This window comes from Musa acuminata, chromosome BXJ3-9 (assembly GCF_036884655.1).
Source record: "Musa acuminata AAA Group cultivar baxijiao chromosome BXJ3-9, Cavendish_Baxijiao_AAA, whole genome shotgun sequence".
NCBI classification, from domain to species: domain Eukaryota; kingdom Viridiplantae; phylum Streptophyta; class Magnoliopsida; order Zingiberales; family Musaceae; genus Musa; species Musa acuminata.
The window spans coordinates 1,134,620-1,156,006 of NC_088357.1; the positions used below are offsets into that span (position 1 = coordinate 1,134,620).

The 21,387-nt window shown below is 36.8% G+C and overlaps 2 protein-coding genes across 3 annotated transcripts; one reads left to right on the top strand and one right to left on the bottom strand.

Annotated features, from left to right (window-relative positions):
• Window positions 1-4,356: 4,356 nt before the first annotated feature.
• LOC103996690 (SWI/SNF complex component SNF12 homolog) lies at window positions 4,357-6,530 on the bottom strand. Of its 2 annotated transcripts, none has more exons than XM_009417651.2 (3): window positions 6,346-6,530; window positions 4,740-6,257; window positions 4,357-4,641 (listed from the first exon to the last, which is right to left on the bottom strand). In XM_009417651.2, exons 2-3 carry the CDS (start codon window positions 6,224-6,226, stop codon window positions 4,569-4,571), a joined length of 1,560 nt encoding a protein of 519 aa, XP_009415926.1. In that variant the 5' UTR covers window positions 6,227-6,257; window positions 6,346-6,530; the 3' UTR covers window positions 4,357-4,568. The 2 variants fall into 2 exon arrangements, with proteins under 2 accessions (XP_009415926.1, XP_009415927.1); XM_009417652.2 differs by having other exon boundaries at window positions 4,740-6,266.
• A 4,590-nt stretch (window positions 6,531-11,120) lies between these two features.
• LOC135648656 (O-fucosyltransferase 1-like) lies at window positions 11,121-20,076 on the top strand. Its single transcript, XM_065166534.1, has 9 exons — window positions 11,121-11,272; window positions 11,368-11,542; window positions 12,727-12,808; window positions 12,927-12,997; window positions 15,023-15,111; window positions 16,147-16,270; window positions 16,382-16,665; window positions 17,870-17,999; window positions 18,969-20,076. Exons 1-9 carry the CDS (start codon window positions 11,265-11,267, stop codon window positions 19,599-19,601), a joined length of 1,596 nt encoding a protein of 531 aa, XP_065022606.1. The 5' UTR covers window positions 11,121-11,264; the 3' UTR covers window positions 19,602-20,076.
• The last annotated feature ends 1,311 nt before the right edge of the window (window positions 20,077-21,387 follow it).

Below are 21,387 nucleotides of genomic sequence, written 5' to 3' on the forward strand. Positions count from 1 at the left end.
TATATAAATGTTAACAAGCAATTCTAAAACATATATATATATATATATATATATATATATATATATATATATATATATATATATGTTTTAGAATTGCTTGTTAACATTTATATAATCAAAAAGACCTTTTAAATGATTTCAATATTGGACATGTAGTCTCGTTTTATATATTTTTATATTTGTTGTGGAAGAGTGAGTTCCATTCTTTGACTTACTTGTTTCATTCTGCAACTAGGTAGGGTGGTGACCGTAACTCTTAATTCTATTACAAGCCTCGGGTAGGTTGGTTTACTTAACACTGTAATAATCACTGAATTCAATGGCCAAGTCACATTAGCCCAACTCCTGACGCTCCTATAGCTCACTACCGCCCAGAATACAGCACTTTTGTGGAAGTTCAGAAAGAAGTATTAGTGGCCCTAATATTAAGTCGCCAGAGCTGTTATAGTAGTTGGCAAAGGGGAACTTGCTACTTCAGAAGCGGTTTCAAGATCTTAAGCAGTTGAAAGAGCAAGAGAGGGATATCAGGACCCAGCTAGCTCTTTTATGGGATAGGATGACTGATACAGAGTATGAAACTAGGATATCCCACCTGACAATGCTGTTAAGGTTTCATAGACTGCCCATGGCATATCCCACCTGACAATGCTGTTAAGGTGGATAATTCTTTCCCACCGTTAGGCAGTATCCTAGCTCTTTTCCTCTTATTTCACTGGGCAACTGTAACTACAAAGGCAAGAACTGGGCAACTGTTTGACTCGGTCCTCTAAGCAAGAGATAGGTTCTCAATCAGCAGGGTGCCCCAACACAGGTTCACTCAGGACTTGCTCTGGACCTAAAGGTAGAGAATAGAGTAGACTTAAGAATCCAATGAGATAAATCAATTTGGAAGAAAATCAAAGAAATATGAAAAAACCAAGAAAAAAATAGATCTTTTGCCTATACTAACTAAGTAGACAAACAGTAGAGAAAACCCTAGGAGAACTTTCACTCTCCTCATATAGGAAAACACTTCAGAAAGGAGAGTTTACAGTTTCGGTCTGTTATTAAAGTATAGTTCAATTGTTTAGTCATAGAAGCAATAGGTTCGACAAGGTCAGCAGTTAGAGCAGAGCCAAAGCCAGAGGATAGGTGGGCAAGGTATCATCTGTAACCAAGGAAAAGAGGTGGGCAACGTAAGCAGTTAAGTAAGAAGTAGAGTGAAGTTCTGTTCTTAGAATTATCCACCTTAACAGCATTGTCAGGCGGGATATGCCACCTTAAAGAGAAGAGGGAATCTTTGTTTGCAACGATAGAATCTTCCGCTGGGTAAGGTACTGGTGCGCGCCGCAACCGCTACACATTTTTAGTGACTTGGCTGATAGCATTAGTTGTTATATATATATATATATATATATATATATATATATATATATATATATATATATATATATATATATATATATATATATATATATATATATATATATATATATATATATGAACGAGTCTGAATTAAATAGCAATGATTTGAATCATTTTTTTAATATTATATTATTATATTATATTATATTATTATTATTATTATATATATATATACATATATATATATATATACATACATATATATATATACATACATATATATATACATATATATATATATATATATATATACATATAGATATATGTATACATAGATAAACGGTCACTAATGAGTTGATGTGTCATTTGCAATGATTCAAAAATTTTGATGACAAGATTGGTGATAATATTTTGTCAGTAAAATTTAAATTAGAAAAGATTTTAATGAGGGTATTATGTATCATCACCAAAATTTTATTCAATTACGTAAACAAATGCTAGTGGACATACATGGCATCTATGACCACTTGGAATCATGTTTTCCCACGGGATAATTACAAGGCTCCATATTTCTTTCCATTAGAATTGCATTTTTAACATCCATCTAAAATTATTGAACCATGGTTTACAATATTTTTTACTTTTAACCAAATGGTTAACCTTCATCTCGATATTATTAAACGAACAAATATATATTTCAATTGATAAATTATAATATTTTATTAAGACAGTTCATTTACTTCATATGACACCCTTAAACATCTCATAAGGACATATATGACGAAAAAATGATGATGATATGCATAGAGGTATCTAGACAACTATGATGATTTCGACAAAAACCACTAATAATAGTCATTGATGTTAGCAAAACTAAGACATGGAATTACACAATATGATTAGGAGATCATTGGCAAAGAACAACGAATATAAAAATATATAAAACAAGACTACTGGTCCAATATTGAAATCATTTAAAATGTCTTTTTAACTATATAAATATTAACAAGCAATTCTAAAACACTTCTAATTTTTTGGAATGAATTAAATAACAATGATTTGGATCACTTTTTTTAACATTATATTATTTATTATTATTATTATTATTATTATTATTATTATTATTATTATTATTATATTTATTTATTTATTTATTTATACATATATAAACGGTCACTAATGAGTTGATGTGTCATTTGCCATGATTCAAAAATTTTGATCACAAGATTGGTGACAATGTTGTCACTAAAATTTAAATTAAAAAAGATTTTATTGGAAGTATTCTAATGTATGTGTCATCACCAAAATTTTATTCAGTGACAATTACGTAAACAAATGCTAATTGACATACTTAGTATCTATGACCACTTGGAATGATGTTTTCACACAGGACAACCACAAGACTCTATATTTCTTTTCATTAGAATTGCAACTTTAACATCTATCTAAAATTATCGAACCATGGTTTATAATATTTTTTACTTTTAACTAAAATGGTTAACCTTTCAATTGATAAATCATAACATTTTGTTAAGACAGTAAATTTACTGCATATGACACCCTTCAACACTTCATAAGAACATATATGACAAGAAAAAAGTGAAAAAAGTTTATACGCATAGAGACATGCAGGCAACTATGATGATTTCGACACATTAACAAAAACCACTAATAAAAGTCATTCATGTTAACGAAAATAAGACATGGAATCATACAATATTGTATTCACAAGTAAAGCAATACGATACAAGACTGGAAAAACTATTCTTAGAGATCGCAGAAGCAATCTTGATCTTGAAATAAAACATTTCAACACAATAGATGAAAAGAATTGCAGAGTGCAGAAGAAAATGAATACACTAACAGCACATCATGAACACTGAAAGCAACACAACTGAACTCGGAGGGCAATTGACATGCCACAGAAACTTTCCTAGCCAAAAGCCAGTGAAGACAAAAAGAATCTACATAAGCTAAGATAGAGAACAAACAATTCACATAAGCTAAGATAGAGAACAAACAATTCAAACAGAAGATGCTGATGTGTTATTTGATAGAATTTTGAGAACGATGAGAATAAGCATAAGGAGGTGTAGCAACAACCAAAGCACCAAGTTTCTACATGATAGATGCCACAGAATTGGGAACACAGGCAAGAAATGGAAAGGCGAAACAAGATTTTTGAAAGGAGGTTTTTTTCCTGATAATCCAGGAAGCTTACAAGAGAAACGTGAACTCTACATAAATGAAAACAAGTTGAACAAAAGTCATCCGGTGGTTCATGATGACCACAAAGCACTCACAGTATCTATTAGATTTTGGCAAAAATTATCTTTTGTTGTTAGAGCAACAATAGATATTTTTAAATAAGCATTGTCATTCGTATACAAGTACTGATTTAAATTATCGATTAGATCAAATCCATGGTTTATTTATTGTCCTTGTGTACCCAAAATTATATAATTGGTTGATCATGTATGGTTATTATCAGATTTAATTTAATTAACAAGGAATGACATTTTGAAGCTAATTTAGGCTATCTTGTATTTCTAATCGTCTTTCTCACTTTACATATCTCTTTTTTTTCTCAAAAGAGGGGACTTCTACTTTTTGATATACACTAAACCTTTGGCAAATTTACCACAAGATTTGCTTGCAATTAAATCAATGCTCATCATCCATCTATATGAAAAAAAGGCAGCCTAACGTGTGATGCGTCCGCTGCTTTACAAAAAGGTCAAGGCATGCAGCCTTACCCTTGCAAGAAGGAAGCCATTCCTGTCGCTTAATTCGCAAAAGAAAAGAAAAAAAAAAACTACCATTACGCCAAGGTTTGTGCTCTAAATAAATTCATCCATAAGAAACAATAATTCATCAACTAGAAATCATCTATTATATCTAATAAAGTAATTCAATCTGTCAAAGTAATATAATCGCACATACAAAAAAATATACTGTCATCCTACACATTAAAACAATGTAAATAGGACTTGAGGACGACAAAAACAGGTCTAAAGCAAACAGCTCCCATATTTTAAACTTTAAAACAATTTAAGCATTACGTAAATTGGGTTTTCACTGGCAGACTAGAATGATCATTGTAGAATCATTTTCCTTGTAAAATAACTCATAAAAGACAACATACAGGAGTACCTACTAAATATGACCTATCCCATGTCTAGAAATTTTAGGCAAACATTATGAGCAACAAGTCAATCTTGTATTCATGTGCTACCAGGAGCATCGTTGCCAGCTGCAGGTTTGCGATTGAGATATCGGATGACAGCATCTTCAACCCTGTTATATTTCCATCAGTAGCACAATACATAGTCAGCATAAGAAAAGCTACTCCTTAGGGAAGTTAAAAGAAGCCAACACATAAACAAAAGGCATACCATGGTTGGTTATAGAAGTCAGAACGGCGTTCCCTCTCAGCATTCCGACTTGCTTCACCTGCAACCAGTTTCAAGTCCCTACTCTGAGAAGCAATCAGAGTGTTTATGAACTCTACAGGAGATTGACTGAATCCAAGAAAGAAAGCCCTTCTCCTACGATGCTCATGAATCTTCTTGATAGAAGCGCATATTACTTCATCACAAGCTTCGATATCTCTGTGTTTCTCTGTGTTGGCAAGGAAAGCTGACATTTCCTTCTGCAGCGGAAATGGAACATCAACTAGCACATCATAGCAGGCATTGCCCACAGCCCCATTTCCTGAAAGCCTAATCTTATGCTCCAAGTGAATGGGTTGTGGTGGATACAAATGATGTGAGATCTTCTGCGACACCATAGCAAACTTCATCTTGTCTTCTCCAAATATCTTCTTCAAGGGTGGATCACAAGCAAAATAGGAAGAATCTGTAGTGCTCTGCAATTTCTTCGCCTTCACATACTGCCATATCCCAGCAATAATTCTAGCTCGTGTATCAACCTCGATCCCAAGCACCTCCATCAGCGGAGGTGACAATCTGAACTTCTCAGGATTGTAATTCATCTCAAGCCTTATACTAGCTGTGAACTCTTTATCCCCCCTTCTCTTGACCTCAAAGCCCTCCTGCGGCACCGGGGAGCGTGCCTGCTCCCACACGATCGTGGGGTTCTCCGGGTAGAGTGATGGGTCCAATGCGATCGTAACCCTCCTAAAAAACGATGAGAACTTGGGATACATGGGGTTGGGCTTAGGCAGCGCACCAGCAGGATCAGGGTCGACCCCATCCTCCAAGATCCTTCCGACGATCTTCAGTGACCAAGAGGGAGGCTCCATGGGCTCAGGGATCATCCGCGTCTGGTTGGCGAAGGTATTGAAGACATAAATTCTAAGCGTCCTCTGCATGGAAGGCGGGCTTCTCAGAGCTTCTTGGATATCGATCTTCTTCCTCGCGAGGGCCGCATCGACCCGGGCCTCGAACTCAAGCAACTGGGTATAGAGGGCAGACTCGGGCAAGAGGGCAGCGACTCGGTCGGGCAACTGCTTCTCCGGAAGTCTGCGCTTCTTCCTCCGGGCGGCAGCGGTTATATCGGCGGCCTTGATGATTGGGCTGGCGGCGGCAGAAATGGGGGCCGGGGGCCGCGCTGGGGGCTTCTGAGGAAGCCGTTTAGGGCCGCTCGACAAACCAGGCGTGGAGAAGGAGGGGGAGTTGGAACCGAGCAAACCGACCTGGGATTGCGAACCCATCTGAATCTGGAAAGGGGAGTGTACTTGCGGCTGGGCCTGCGGATGCGCTTGGGAGTGGAAGAGACCCTGGAAAGGGGAAGAACCCGGCGGCGGCGGGGGGCGGAGATGGGGCGGCTGGTTAGCCGACGCCGGTGAGGCCATTCCAGGGTTCCCTAGCGGTGGCGGGCCGCCGACACCACGTGGCTGGTTGTTGTTGTTCGACGCCATCAAAGAACCACCAATTCGAAACCTCAGAACCCTAATTAATCTCCAAACGCCAAAATAACAACTTTAAGGAAACGAATCGAAGCCCTGATCAGAACGCCAAATCGAGACAAAGATCTCACCTTTCGGTGGAAGGAGGCGTCGATCTGAGGAATTTCCGATGGACTTCCCGGTGAAGCGAAAAAACCCTATGGGGATTAGGGTTTAGATGACGGAGAAGGAAAGAAGGAAGCTAACTTCTCGCCGTTCGTTTCCCTCTCTCTCTCCGTAGCTCGTCCTTTCTCTTACATCTCGTTCTCTTTCCAAACACCTTTTCAGATATGGGGACGACGCGAGCCATATACTCGCCAAGTCGGTCTAACCCAACCTAATCTAATGTCTCGAATCGAGCCCTTTGGACCGGGATTGAACCCAACCCCAATTGATTTGGGTCAGATTGGAAAGAATAATTTGGACTCCAATTAGGAGTCCAACACTGAGCTTTCTTTAGTTGATTAAATCAAAAAAATCCAAATCTTATTTATTTATTTATTTATTGTAAAGTCTTCTTATATCTTTCCATTTCTCCCTTCACCATCAAATCATAAAACCATGTTCAGCAGAACAATTCTTAGATGTGACACTAGAAAGCATAATCGATGTAAATGGCTAATCATCAGACAATTTATTGGCTTTTATAGAAATGCAATACAACATATATCTCATTGGAGTAGTCATATAAGATTTGGTTCCCTGATGTGAAGAAAATGATTGCTTGTGGTAGCAAACAACAGCCACTTCAGTGAAAAGAGCTCATCATCTTCTCTTTCCTTCTCTCCTTGAAGCTTAGTCTGCACAGCAAAGGCAACAAGCAACACTTTCCACTCCTCTTATCTTTACTGGGAGTTGGAACGTCAGCGACATGGGAAGTCCCATCGTGAGGGATTCCCGGGAGTAAGGTGGCATCAATCTCAGAGAACTCTGGCTTTCCATTGATTTCACTCTCAGAAGAAGGATTCTCCTGAAGAAGATCAACAAGTTTCCCTTTTGCAATAGCTGAAGAAGGCTCAGATGTGGTGACAGGAAATGTATCAGCAGAGAATGCTTTGTTTGTACTGAAGCTGAAAGGAGTTGAATCTGAACAAAACGAGGATGAGATGCTACAAACTAAGACACAAAACAGCATGAGAATTTTGGATTCTGAACGGCAGTAATACCTCCGTTGACACTGACAAAGTCATCTTCGGAGTCAGAATCCAACCATCCTCGTGAGTCAAAGAAGGCTTCCCTTTTACTCGCTTGAAAACATAAGATGCTTCATTCATATTTCACGAAAAATTAGGTTAAAATATGAAAACGACATAATTATCGTATATCTATTTAAGATGAGAATTAAATGCTTTTATAAACGATGTATGCATCTCGAGTAGAGGTTTCTATGATTAATTTTTTATCTTTTAAGAAAAAATAAAATTATTTTTTAATTTTTTTTATTTTTTTTTTAACAACATATGACATATGAGAACAAAGACCTAAATTTATGGGACTTTTGGCACTTCTTTGAATGCCAAATTCACTATAAAAAATTGTGGAAATTAATGATGAAATGCAACCCCGATCTATGATTTCGGATTCAGATATAATTTATGAACTTCCACTGAATCATTTTTACACCATAATCAAACCTATGGATCAATAAAACTAAGCAAAACTCATGTTCGTTTTCATCCCATGAGGATCTATTGTTTCTTCCTGAAAAGAATGCATTTTTAGGTAATATTTAGAAGAGAAACAAAATCTAACAGCAAGATCGTACCAAAATCCGCCACAACTTCGTCTTCCGCACGGAGAGAAGGCTTCTTCTTCGGTGTCCTCGGGGATGAGAGCTTCTCGGCCTCTGAGCCAACTCCCAACCGAGGGCTCATGGCCGACTCCATGGGCTACAGGAGGAGACGAAAGAGAGCCCGAAGAAGCTTCAGATAGCTGATGAATGCAACAGAGACGACGAACAAACAGTTTTAAAGAACCAAAGGGATGTGGAAGCTTGATGGATTCCAAAGCAACAGTGCAGTTGCAGAATGACTTGTGAAGGAAGCTTTGGTGAAATCATGGTGTGGTCTCTGGCTATCATATTTTGCTGTGGGTCTCAGCCATTTCCATGTTCTGCCGTTACTTCCACATGCATTTATGCTCGCCCGACTGTTCCATTCATGCGGTGCTGAGAAACTATCGAGTTAGATTATGCATTGTCAGCCAGTAACTGTTCGATGGTGAGAGACATTATTTATTATCTTAGGTTTCCTGTTTGACAGTATCACTGTGGAGCGGATGAGATATCGCTCGACCTTTCATGTCGAAGAGCGACGACGACACTTAATCTCTGAATGGAGCATATTCTGGCACGCCTGGCATGGCAACGGGCGAGAGCCACCTCATGACCGACATGACACACGTGTGCTGACAAAGCACATCGGAACTAGGGACGATAGACGTCGTACTTGTGTCGTCTGAATCTGTACGATATGGCATTGTCCTACCTCGAACCATCCACGATGATACAAGGCGACGTCGTATGATGCGAAGCTGTGCAAGTCGGCTCATGTCGTGCGAAAAGTATCGATCGATCTCTTGAGGTAGCATAGATCATTAACAAGCCTCGTACGATCACCCCTCCGACAAATAAGTATAAAAGCCAATCGCCTCTTTGCGAACAAAGAAGAGGGAGAAAAGAGAAAAAAATATCATATGGAACTAACTTAAACTTTGGATGAGTGAAGTCGGGAATCCCCCTCCCGACGTCGACCTTTTTTCATAGGAAGGAGTAATAATCGAAGGCCCGTCTTATCCCAATTGGTGAGGCTTATTATTAACCTGACTTGATTCGATCACCACATCTCTAGATCCTCTTGTGAGTGATCTTGCATCTTCGAGATGAAACCTAGCTATGTCGACTCCTCTACCACTATGTTCAATTCCACAATAACATCTATGAGTCAGAAGCCCCCATAAAAGTTTGTATCAGCATGTAATACGATGGAATATCGAGAGATTGAGTGTAATTGTTATGCTAAGAGAATATGAAAACCTATGCTATTTCATATGAGGATTTTAAAAATCTTTTAAATTGATCTAATAATGGGTTTTCTACAATATAGTATTTCTTTAGATAAAAATATTTATCATGAAATATCCCATAGATTATATATTAATAATGATTGAATAATCCTATGATCATTCAATAGTTTGTTTATTATAATTATATCTTTATTAGATGACGGTAGGTCATGAAGATGATTCACACCTTGTAAGAGTTGGAACATTAGAATCTTTACTATATTCTCGAAAAATAATTATCATGTATTTCGTAATTCAAAAAATTACGTCATGACTCATAATCAAATAGTTGATATCCCTTGATCATTATTTTTAAAGTATTTTAATCTATAACTTAAGAGTCACAATCTCTTGGTTATATTTTTCTTTGGTTCTAAAGGTAACTCATCAATTGTCTTTTTTAATTTTATTTACAATCTCAAACTTATAATTGAGTCATTTACAATCTCTTTGGTTCTAAAAGCTTATAACCGAGTCATTTTGAGAGATGGTGTTGCTAGACTATGTACTTTCCATAATAATCAATCAATTAATTAATTATAAAAAGAAGATTAAAAGACAAAAAAAATATATGTAGGTGATGAAAACCCCAATACACATATAGAATAAGAAGGCATCGATATTGGTATAATGAGAGTCTTGACGACAATAGAGATGACCTGATTAATTGTGTTAATATACTCGTAAAGTAATAGTTGACAGTGGTGATATTGAGGATTAAACGGAGTTGATGTCATAATAGACGATGGGGTTGTTTGAAGGAATAATGAAGATCGTCAATGGAAAGGGAGGGGATGATAGTAGATGAAGAAAAGAGGCTATGGGGGGAGCCAATATCAATAGTAGCAAAGAGAAAGAGACAACCATAATAAAATATAATTCGGACAATAAGAAATTTTATAAAATATTTTTACTAAGTCAAGAGTAGAAATGATAATTACATTTTATCATATAAAAACTCAAAGCCTGAAGTTTTTTTTTTCCTTCTTGTAAATCATCCATAAATAAATATAAATTATTATTATTTTTTTGATGATTTCTCAAAAAATAATCCTACTTTCAGTATTTCCGATAGAGTGCTCCAAGTTTGAAAAATTTTAAAAATAATTTTTTAGAATAATCATTTTGCATTTATCGATCACCTCCTTTCGTTTCACTTGATTGCACATTCGCCCCATGCTTGGCGATCTTGCCTGTTGGTTCTCGCACGATTAAGGAGGGATTGTCTGTTAGTTCTTGTATTACAATCATCGATCAAGAAAGAAGGAGAATAGTCTAAAGAGGGAGAGACGAGAAAGAGGAGTCCAGGGAAAAAAAAAGAAAAGGAAAAGACGAATCCGATAAAGACCAGTGGGATATGGGAAAGCAGCTATAAATAATCCTATGTTCTCTCCTGTCTAGCGCGAGGACCATGATTAACCATGATAAGGATCGATAGGTGAGTGAGGATTGGTAAATCGAATGGCTAGGGTTATCATCAGGGTTGCTTATCACTGACAATAATTTTTTAAATTATGATATTAAAATAATTTTTTCGTATAATCTATATCGGAAATTTTCGAACCTTATAATAGAAAAAGATTCTAAAAATGCATTTACTTTATTATTTTGAAATAAATTTAAATCGTCTTCGGCATCATTAATGTGACGGTGGATTACATAAAGATCCCCATTTACATCGCACCCATCGGTGTTTTCCTTTATCACCGGCGAGGTGATTAAAGGATCCACTTCATGGGCCTACCCGTTTCCCAAGGGTGTATATTTGGGGCGTATATCTAAAGCGGATGGGCAAAAGGTCTTACGCAACCACAGTTAACTTGTTCCTGCGGTGTGCTCGTTTTAACCTCGTCCATCACCCCCCGAGATCTTCACCTTTTCCCACTCGTAAGTCCGAGCACAGCCACAAAGCGTGCAATTTTGCCAAGTAAACTAATCCTCGATTCCGATGCGGAGGTGCGAAGACCGGCTTCACCTCGTCTTTTCTCCTCTCTTTTGCTTCGTCTTTCTTCCAATTCTTGTTCCATTAGGTTTCGAATGTTTTCACGCAGGGGTGGAGACATTTGGGGGCGGAGAGGCGGCGGTGGCGTTGGGGGGCAGAGGCCGCTGAAGCATGGGATGAAGGGGATGGCGGCGCGTCTGTCGGTCGCGTTGATCGTTCTCGTCATCTGTACGTTGTCGCTGTTCTCGACCATCGGCGTCACCCGACCCTCGAACCGAGTGGAGGTTAGTTTGATTTCTGGGTCCTGAATTTCTGGAGATTAGTCGCATTGTTCGATGTTTCGGTTCTTAGACTGGATTCAAGGCTGGGATTGGTGAAAAGATCCTGTTGGGGTTGTCGCAAGATCACGGTGGAGTGGAGCACATTGGTCGAGAGTTTTGAGATATCTAGGAAGTTGGGCGTGCATAAAATGTAGTTAAGAGCGTGAAATGATGATTAACTTTGGCAAGCAATGGGAACCTTCAGCACGCATGGATAGAGATAGACTGAGGTGAAGTCTCATTGGTCAGACATGATTGTTGAATACAAGAGTAAAACGTTTTGTGGTGCAAGATGTTCCTCATTACCAGGAATGATCTGAATCACAATCAACATCGATTTGTTTAGTGCAATATAAACATAGGAAACATCAGAACTTTGATAGTCATCATGTGAAAGATGATCAGTAAGAGCTTTTTTTGTGTGCTTATGTTGGATAATAGTGCTCCAACAATTGTTAAGTGATTTCTTGAAATGGTCCAGGAACTAAAGAAGCTGAGGTACTTTGAGTAGTCTCATATTGTTAAAGCGAATTAACTCAATGAAATTATGGACCAGTTCTTTGATATTAAGGATTGTTTTCTTTAATTTTCCTTCCGTAGATAACCATGGCAATTGTTGCAGTGACCTCAGCCGAGATGATTCCTCAGCATTATGCATTCCTCAGCTTGATACATGTGTCGTTCTGGCTGCAAATCTCAGAAGATTATGACATTTTCTTTTAGCAGATGGCATCATTTGATTAAGCTTGTGTGAAACTCTTTGGTGCCCATTTATGCATAAATGTTGTCATTTCATCCACATAAGACCTCAAGTTATGCCTTTTTCACTTTGTTTCGTATTAAGACCATGGCTTGTTCTCCATTTTCTTGAAGAATTCAGTTGCATTAGGTCGATATATAATCTTACATATACCGTGTTTCTAGTTGATATTTCTTCCTACTTTCTGTTTCTGATAGTGTCATTAAGGAGCTTCAATTTTTCCCATGACATTATCTTACTCAAAATATGACTGATCTCTGATTGATCAATGATGTGTGTCCGTACACAACCATTAAATGGAAGTTTAATGTCTATACATTTGTTGAATTTTTTTTATTTTTTTGTTTTCTAGTGCTTACTTTTTCCTGCATACTTTATGTTTTTTAAGGTTGTTGATGTTAATAAGCTTTGGAGGAGTGCTAATCCAGGGGGTTGGAGACCATCATCTGCTCCCAGATCATACTGGCCTCGTATGTGTGATCTTCTATGTCTTGATCGTAGCCACATAAAAAATGTGTTTGTGCTAGTATTTAAAATACTAATATCTGGATGGAAACCTTATGTTTCATCATGATGTCATTGTTATAGCTCCACCAAAAGAGAGTAATGGTTTTCTACGAGTTCGTTGCAATGGTGGCTTGAACCAACAACGTAGTGCGGTAAGGAACATTTTTTTATTACAATGTATTTATAGACATAATCTATCATTCTTGCATTCTAATGTTCCAGAGTCATGATTTGGATTAGTAGATAAATGCTAAAGTAAGACTACATCTTACCTTGCGCTTGACCTCGACTAATTTTGATACTGTGTTGACATAGTAGTTACTTCAATGATTGACACAAGATGCTGTTGAAAATTGCAGTCATGTCATTGACCATCTAGCAAATATTTTTTACTATGCTAAGACTTAAGAATCTATGAAATCTTTTACAGATCTGTTTAGTGTCATTAAAACTTCACTGCATTTCATTTCTATGTACATATAAGCATCTATACTTAACACATTAATATTTGGTTAACAGGACAGAACATTTGAGAATTTGCGAGGATGCCAATGTAAGAAATAAAGTTCTAGTGTTCTTGTTAATTCTATGTGACTCCTATATCACAATGCACTCAGAATAATAGATGAAGAAAAAACTTATAATTAGGCCAAAGACTCGAGGTGTGACCAAGTAAGTTTTTTTTAGGGTAATATAGATTAAAGCATATCTGAACTCATTTCATCAAGAACATGGAAAATATTAGAGAACTTAACACATTGATTCTCGTCCTAGTGAGATGTTAACTCATCTCTCTCATCTCTATTAGATTCAAAGACCTGTTCATATGAAACAGTTTATTTCAAGTACTTGATAAGATTCATTCATAGCCAAACAGCAATGTTAACACAGGTTTTAGTGGATGATGTGATGTGAGAACATGTAATTGCTGCAATAAAATGCCAGGTGCCATATTGAAACATCAGAAGTGATATTACCTTAAAACCAGAAGTAGTGGAAGGGAAAATCCATGTAAATGATATTACCTTAACACATGTCTCCCTGCTAGGAATGAAAAATTATTTATGCACTATGTTTTTGTTAATTGTAAATAACTTGTAGAGGATGAAGACTTGATATTCTTTCAAAAAAGAGGGCATTTTCTACTGAAGACATGGACGTAGTTCAAGGCTTCAAGCATGCTTAGTTGATGATCATACATTCTACTCCTAATAACTGTAATACTATTTCAGTTAACATTAAAGTAACCCCAAGTGTAAGAAGCAACCACTAAACAAAGTGTTAAAAGTTTTATTATTACTCTTAAAAATGGCAGGTGCTCATCACTTCCAAGCCTTTTTGCATCAATATGGGATGCTGCATTCTAGGTCAAGAAGGTTCATAGTAAGTTCTAGCTGTGTTTCACTTTCATATTAATTGTCAATTTGGCATGAGTGTTTTTAAGGTTTGGTCCCTGGACTGTGTAGCAAAGGTAAACTAGTGGGATAGAGGAATATTCCACAGAACCAAGACAAGCACTGACCCTTAGCAAATTTACCATTTGGGCCTCAGCTTATATTATTGTGATTATGAGGTGTCTATTCATATTTTCCATAAATTTTGGAAATATCTAGACAAAGTGGGAAATAACACATTTTTTTGTTTGAGAACTTGCTCATCCTGAACCTGAGTGTCAACAGAAAAATAACCCCCTCTTTATTTAACTGTAAGTCTGCCAAATGGTTAGTGTCACATAATTCATTTTAGTTGATGACTAAATTAGTTGAACGAAAAATTGTGTTGAATAATTGGCAGTGGTTGAATACTCAATAGTGAACTTAATTATTCTTGCATCAGCTTTTCTACTAAGTCACCAATTTATAACTAGATCGATAAAGAGGCAAGCTTGTTAGCTCCTCTGTGTTGTGCAAATTTTGTGTAATGCTTACAAACACTATTACAAAATTTGTTTTCACTTAATGTCATGTATAACTCTGATTACGATGTTTATTGAGGTTGTCTTTCAAATTACATGAATAACATTAGGTCATATCTCAAAGGTGAAATAAATTGGAACTACATTCACAGCTAATCTGGCCATTTTGAACTCATGGTTTCTGAAATATTTCAGTAAATCTCATGTTGAGATTTCACTTTCTTAAAACTGATTAATTAGTGCTTTTGTTGTGATCTTTCAGATATGCAATGCAGTTGTTGCTGCACGAATTATGAATGCTACACTTGTGTTGCCTGAGTTGGACACCAATTCTTTTTGGCGTGATGAGAGGTATTTATATCTCTGCATCATTATTTTTTAAATACGTTTGCTCTTGGCTTTGCCTTCAATAAATGGTTCAGATTCAGTGTTATGTTATCTGGATGAAGCAACAAAGTTCTAAGATGGTGAAGTTATTATTGTGGTATAAGGTGACTATCATAAGTTCTCTTTTACAATGTTTTTAAGTTCAGAGAGGAAGGTCTTTGTTGGGCGAAAATTTGCTTTTTGGACCTTTGACAAGAGACAAACTCAAACCAAGTCTTGAATTGGTATAGTCTTGGTCTTAAATTAATTTAGCTGCATAGGCATGTTATCCATCGGTCATACAATGATGAACATAAAAGAAACAAAATATTTGGTGATCAACACTTAATAAATAAAATGTGTTCTGTAATTACAACAGAAGACTATTGGTGGATGAAAATATATTTTATGCTACTTTAAATTTCAAAATAAATCAATTAAGTCATTGATGTTTTGTCTAATGATTGCTCTCTTAGTGTTGCATATGTGGCAAATATAACATCTTAAATTGCATTAGGAAAGACATGGTCGCATGGGCCAATTTCAAGTGTGCATGTTTTATTATACTATATGTATATGTATATCAAGCTTCAATACGACGGACTTAAACTTGACCACATCAAATATTGAACTGGAAAACCCTTTATAAACATTTAAGGACAGAATTCTCTGGCTTCTCAATAATCTTTCCTTTAGCTTGTAATTTTGATGGCCCTTCGCCATTGTGCAGTCAGTAGCTACTTGTTTCCTTGCCATTGACCGCCAGTTTTGTGAAAGCATCCAAAGACATCCATGATTGGCAACAAGGCACTACTCTTAGATTCTCTTTGGATCTAGGGTGTCCTTTTTTGTTTCTTTCTTTTTCTTGAGAATAGGTAGATTTTTTTTTCTACCCATTCAAAAATTTAATTAATGTCTGTGTTACAATTCCCTTGTCTATTTTCCTGTTCTTTTGCTTTTGTACTTAGAGTTTGTCTGCTCTTCTGTTGTATTCATTTGGATGTTTGCTCCCCGACCCAGCGGTTTTCCAGGTATCTATGATGTTGAGCATTTTATTGAGGCATTGAGATATGATATCCATATTGTGCGGAGCCTCCCAGAGGTCTCTTCAAAGGGAAAGACAAAGAAGATGAAATCTTATCAGGTTTCTGAAGTTTAATTTGACACCTTCTGAATGATCAACATTTTCTACTTGGTATGCACACACTGTAGTTATAAGATTCTTCTTGAGTACAGATATATTTTTTATTTGCAGATTCGGCCACCTAGAGATGCTCCTCTTAGCTGGTATACTACATTTGCTTTGGAAAAAATGAAGGAACATCGTGCTATCTACCTCACACCATTTTCACATCGATTAGCCGAGGATATTGATGCCCCTGAACTCCAGAGGCTGAGATGCCGAGTGAACTATCATGCACTTCGATTCAAGCCACATATAATGAAATTAAGCACCGAGATAGTGGATAAGCTCCGGTCGCAGGGACATTTCATGTCTATACACCTTCGATTTGAGATGGATATGCTTGCTTTTGCTGGGTATGCAATCTTATCATCTAGCTCAGATATTTTATGCAATCATGCAAGCCAGCATTCATTTATCATTATATGCACTCATTGACTCTGATTCTAAAGAGGATGACAAATGTTTAGTTTTAGATAATCACTTTCTTCTGAAATTTTTTGTGCCTTGCTTCTCTGCACCACTCATGTAACTGAATCTGCATAATTGATATCAGAAAAGTCCATCTCATCGGTTGCAAATATCCTTCAATACTTCTCAGCTTGCAGCCTCTAGCAACACAAACTTTTTGTCATTATCAGCTTACTATCTGAATCCTACATGCTCTACAAGCAGTACAAGATGTATACTCCTTTAAACTAGGAAATACTTGGTTAATCATTAGAAAATTATTTTTGTCATACACATGATCTCTAACTTCTCAAAGTACAACCTAGTTTGGCAATCATAAAGATCCATATTGCATTGAAGTCAAGCATGTTGTTGACCTCAAGAACCTAACCAGATAAGTTTTGGTATCCAGTAGTAGACCACTACTCCTACAATATTGGCCACAAACCCCTTACTGATGGCTAAATCCACATGTCTACCTCGGAAAGCTAAATCATGCATGTTCCTGTAAACAACAAAGGTATCTTTGTGTACCTTGGTCAAAGCACCAAACTTTGTAGAAGCATCTGGTTGCCTCACACCATTTCACAGATATAAAAATTTATTGCAAACTTGTTGAGAGTCATGACGATTTTAAGCATATTTCTTGTCAGAAAACTAACATTATGTTGTTTGGAAAAAGAAAAAAAAAAAGAATTGCTGTGGGCGAGATTCCTACTGATATGGGTTAATGTATTCTCTTACTCTTGCAAGCAGAGAAGATTTAGTCACCTTAGTTAGAAAGGAGCAAGCCGTTGTGGTGATAATCTAGATTATTTAGACAAACAGTTTTTTTTAAAGTTCACATGCATGAAATTTAGTATGCATTAGATTTCACATTTTTGGTATAAAAGTTCATGAGGTGCTAATTTTTCCAGGCACTGAAGAATTTTTTTTTCACATTATGTGTCGATAAGAATCCTTATTTTGATTGACAACTTAATGCGTTAAGAAAATTGATTCTAACTGAAGAAGTAAACTATTTCTATACTTCATCCAAACGGTGTCATTAAGTTGTTGAATTGTGGAATAAGAATACCTAGCTCAGAAATGAATACTCAATGTTCTCAGCTGTGTGGATATATTTACTCCCAAGGAGCAGAAAATTCTAATCAAATACCGAAAGGAGAACTTTGCAGAGAAGGAACTTGTTTATAGAGAGAGGAGGCTCATTGGGAAGTGCCCATTAACACCAGAAGAGGTAAATTAATAATTTTTTTCTTTTCTTGCTCTCTTGTTGTCCAGCAAGTTTAAAATTTTCAGGAACTCTGTACGTTATATTTCCTAACCTTCCAATGTAAATGACAAAATATGCAGATATAGTGTAAGGCACCTGTTGTCGATTACATCTTGTACCATAGAGAATGCAACATGATATTGCAAGTTCTGCTTTACATCTAGATAATCAAACATTGGCCCTTGTGATCTAGATATCATTAAAGACAGTTTTGATTTGTCTATCTAATTTAGTTAGTCTAATTGTTAATTTTGTTAACATTACATTGATTCTCTAACTTGTATATTACTTGAATATCCTGAATTGTTGCATTGATTCTGCAGCTGGTTACAATTTTTTTTTTATATTACACTCTTGTTTTCATTTTGCACCGTACAAGGACATACTCTTTGCAGTCATTAAGTGAACATCTTCGATCATCATTGTATCCCAACTGTGCTTAATAAGTTGAGGATAGCATAAAACCAGTACAGAATACTGAATTGGTCATCTTAGATGAACCACAAATAAATATGTTCAGTATGCTAACATCTGGTTACATGTGTGTCACCCTTTTTGTACTCTGCTCCAAATATTTCTTTCATTTTTTCAAATCTCTCTTGTTTGCTAAAAACAATTGTGAATATATTGATGTTTTTATTGCTGTGTGGAAATGCGTAGATGTTTCTGGACACTGTAAACCAGGTATACACATGTATAGACATTTTTGCAAACATTCTTTTATCTTCATCCTGTTTTGCCATGTTACTGGCTTCTCCTTTTGCTTCTCTTTTTTCATACATCCTTATTGCTTCACAAAAATCTTAATGGTTAATTCACGTATCAAACTAAGCGGCACCTTAAGCATTCACAATGATCCCTCCACTGATCTCTCCCCAATATTTGGGATAATTATGCCTCTTGAAATAACTGTGAGCTCTTTTTACTGAACAGGTAGGACTCATCTTACGGTCTATGGGATTTGACAACACCACACGCATCTACATTGCTGCAGGTGAACTTTTTGGTGGTGATCGCTTCATGAAACCATTCAGGACAATGTTCCCTCACCTTGAGAACCATAGCACAGTAGGACCATCAGAAAAGCTTGAAGAAAATGCTAGAGGACTTGTTGGTTCTGCTGTGGACTATATGGTTTGTCTTCTCTCTGACATTTTTATGCCGACATATGATGGCCCAAGCAATTTTGCAAATAATCTCTTGGGCCATCGTCTGTATTATGGCTTCCGGACGACAATCCAACCCAACAGGAAAGCTTTAGCTCCTATATTCATGGACAGAGAAGAAGGCCGTGCAGCTGATTTTGAGGATCGTATCAGGCAGGTCATGTTCAATTCCAAGTTTGGTGGGCCGCACAAGCGCGTCCACCCTGAGTCTTTTTACACGAACTCATGGCCTGAGTGCTTCTGCCAAATGTCACCGAAGGATCCTGCTGACAAATGCCCACCGGATAACATAATGGAAACGCTGGATGGACAACTGCAAAATGAAGAAAGTGATGATTTAGACCCTTCAAATATGTCCAACAAATCAAACAATTCAGCTTCACGTTCCACTGGAGATTAACATGCAGTATTGCAGATCATTCATTTTATCCTCATTGGTAAAGCCTCAGAAGGGAGAGATCCTCAAATGAATTTCCGGATTCTGATACCGAAGAGCTTACACAAATGATTAACATCAAATAAATTCTTACCGATCTTTTTGCTCATTGGCCTTACTATGTTGATTAGTGATGCAGGCACAATGTCTAAACCAAGTTTGCGGAAGTAACAAGGAATTGCTCCACTTGGGATCAATTTGGTATACCCTTCTACTAAATCAAGCCTCACGTGGAAGCTATTTATTGTTTGCTGGATATGTTTCTTTCTCATGAGATATTCATGTATTGTGTTGTAGTAAACATATATTTCTTGATTGCAGCAAGTGTTGGTGTGACTTACTCTGACGTGGTTCCATTTGCCTAGTGACATGTACTCTTATTTGTTGCAGCAACATATATTTCTCAAATGGTAAAGCATTACTTTTGTTTCTTGGACTATTTCAGCCTTTGAAATATGTCAAGTTTCGTGCATGCGCACATATAGCAACATACATATTGGCCTTTAAATTCTTTTCTTTCCTGGGTGGAGGTGGGTGCACCCTCGATCACCTTTGAAGGGGTTGTAGCTTTACAAAATGACGTCGCAAGCTAGTGAAGCATGATGAGTAACATGTTAAAGTCCCTTTCTTTATTCTCTGACTATTTCTTAGGTTAGCATCGTTGCTGATGGTCCATCGTTGAGAAGTGTCAACTCAGTTGCTGGTTCACACGATGCAAGACTCGGTTGCTGGTTTTTCAATGATCGTGCCTATTTTGTGTGTCTGTGTGTTTTTGTTGACTACATTCTGAAGTGTTCATTCAACAAGGATTTATTATGGAGTTGTGATCTGACAAGATGTTTATCAGCTAAATTAATTAGCACATGAAAAAGGGGTTCATTTTGGAAGTAAATATTCATACGACTCATTGATGTAAAATTCTCTATTTTTGTTGATGTTTCTTCTGTTGGTTCTGATAACATTATAGTTATATTGTGTACTTGAGAGTGTTTTGTTTTAGCAGTTCCTCCTCAGATCATAGCCAATGACTGTATTCGAACAAAACAATCTTTCTCAGTTTTGTTTTAACCTTTATTTCTGTGATTTTCGTCCAATTTCCTCAGTATATATTTCAGTTTGGATCTTATGTATCGAAATCTTCCGTTGATATTAGAGTACATTTGCTTTTTATTCGGAAAAGGAAAATGCACCCTTGACATGGTCTCCCAAGCTGTTCTTGACAATTTGGCATCATCCAGTCGAGGTTGAGAATGAGCCTTACCGTCATGGTAAAATTGTCAGTCTCTACTTATAGATAAGAGGTAAGACTTGAAAGGTTAATCATCGGTCATTTTTTATAATGTTTATTGCAAGTATATCACTATTGAAGATGGATGGATGTTCAAACTTTGTAGGATTGGTGCCTACTACAAGTCCATTTGATGTTGGTGGGTAGAGAAGTCACCGGTCAGATTATTTCCAGAGCATCATGACTTTCCAAGGCACTCAGTAGGGGCCAGGTTCAGGTTCCTGCAGATCAATTGACTTGGAATTCAAACTCTTCTGCAATCTGCAACCGGCCAAATTAATGGTCTTTAAAGAGTATCCATTATTTATTTAGTCTCCTAGGAAGGGTTGAAGTCAGTTCAAACACTCCATTCTCAATATTCTTTCTTCACAGAACAATCTGATCATGTTTGATGAAAATTCTACCTCGGTAAGGTTCTTTGATGCTTATGAATTCTTTTCTAACAGCTTTTTGGGATTCCTC

Excerpts from the sequence above, each read along its gene's own strand:
- LOC103996690 (XM_009417651.2), bottom strand. The coding sequence starts at position 6,226 with ATGGCGTCGAACAACAACAACCAGCCACGTGGTGTCGGCGGCCCGCCA. Across the intron at positions 4,642-4,739 it reads GACTTCTATAACCAACCATG|GGTTGAAGATGCTGTCATCC; the intron begins GTATGCCTTTTG and ends GAAATATAACAG.
- LOC135648656 (XM_065166534.1), top strand. Across the intron at positions 12,998-15,022 it reads TGAACCAACAACGTAGTGCG|ATATGCAATGCAGTTGTTGC; the intron begins GTAAGGAACATT and ends GTGATCTTTCAG. Across the intron at positions 16,666-17,869 it reads GATATGCTTGCTTTTGCTGG|CTGTGTGGATATATTTACTC; the intron begins GTATGCAATCTT and ends CAATGTTCTCAG.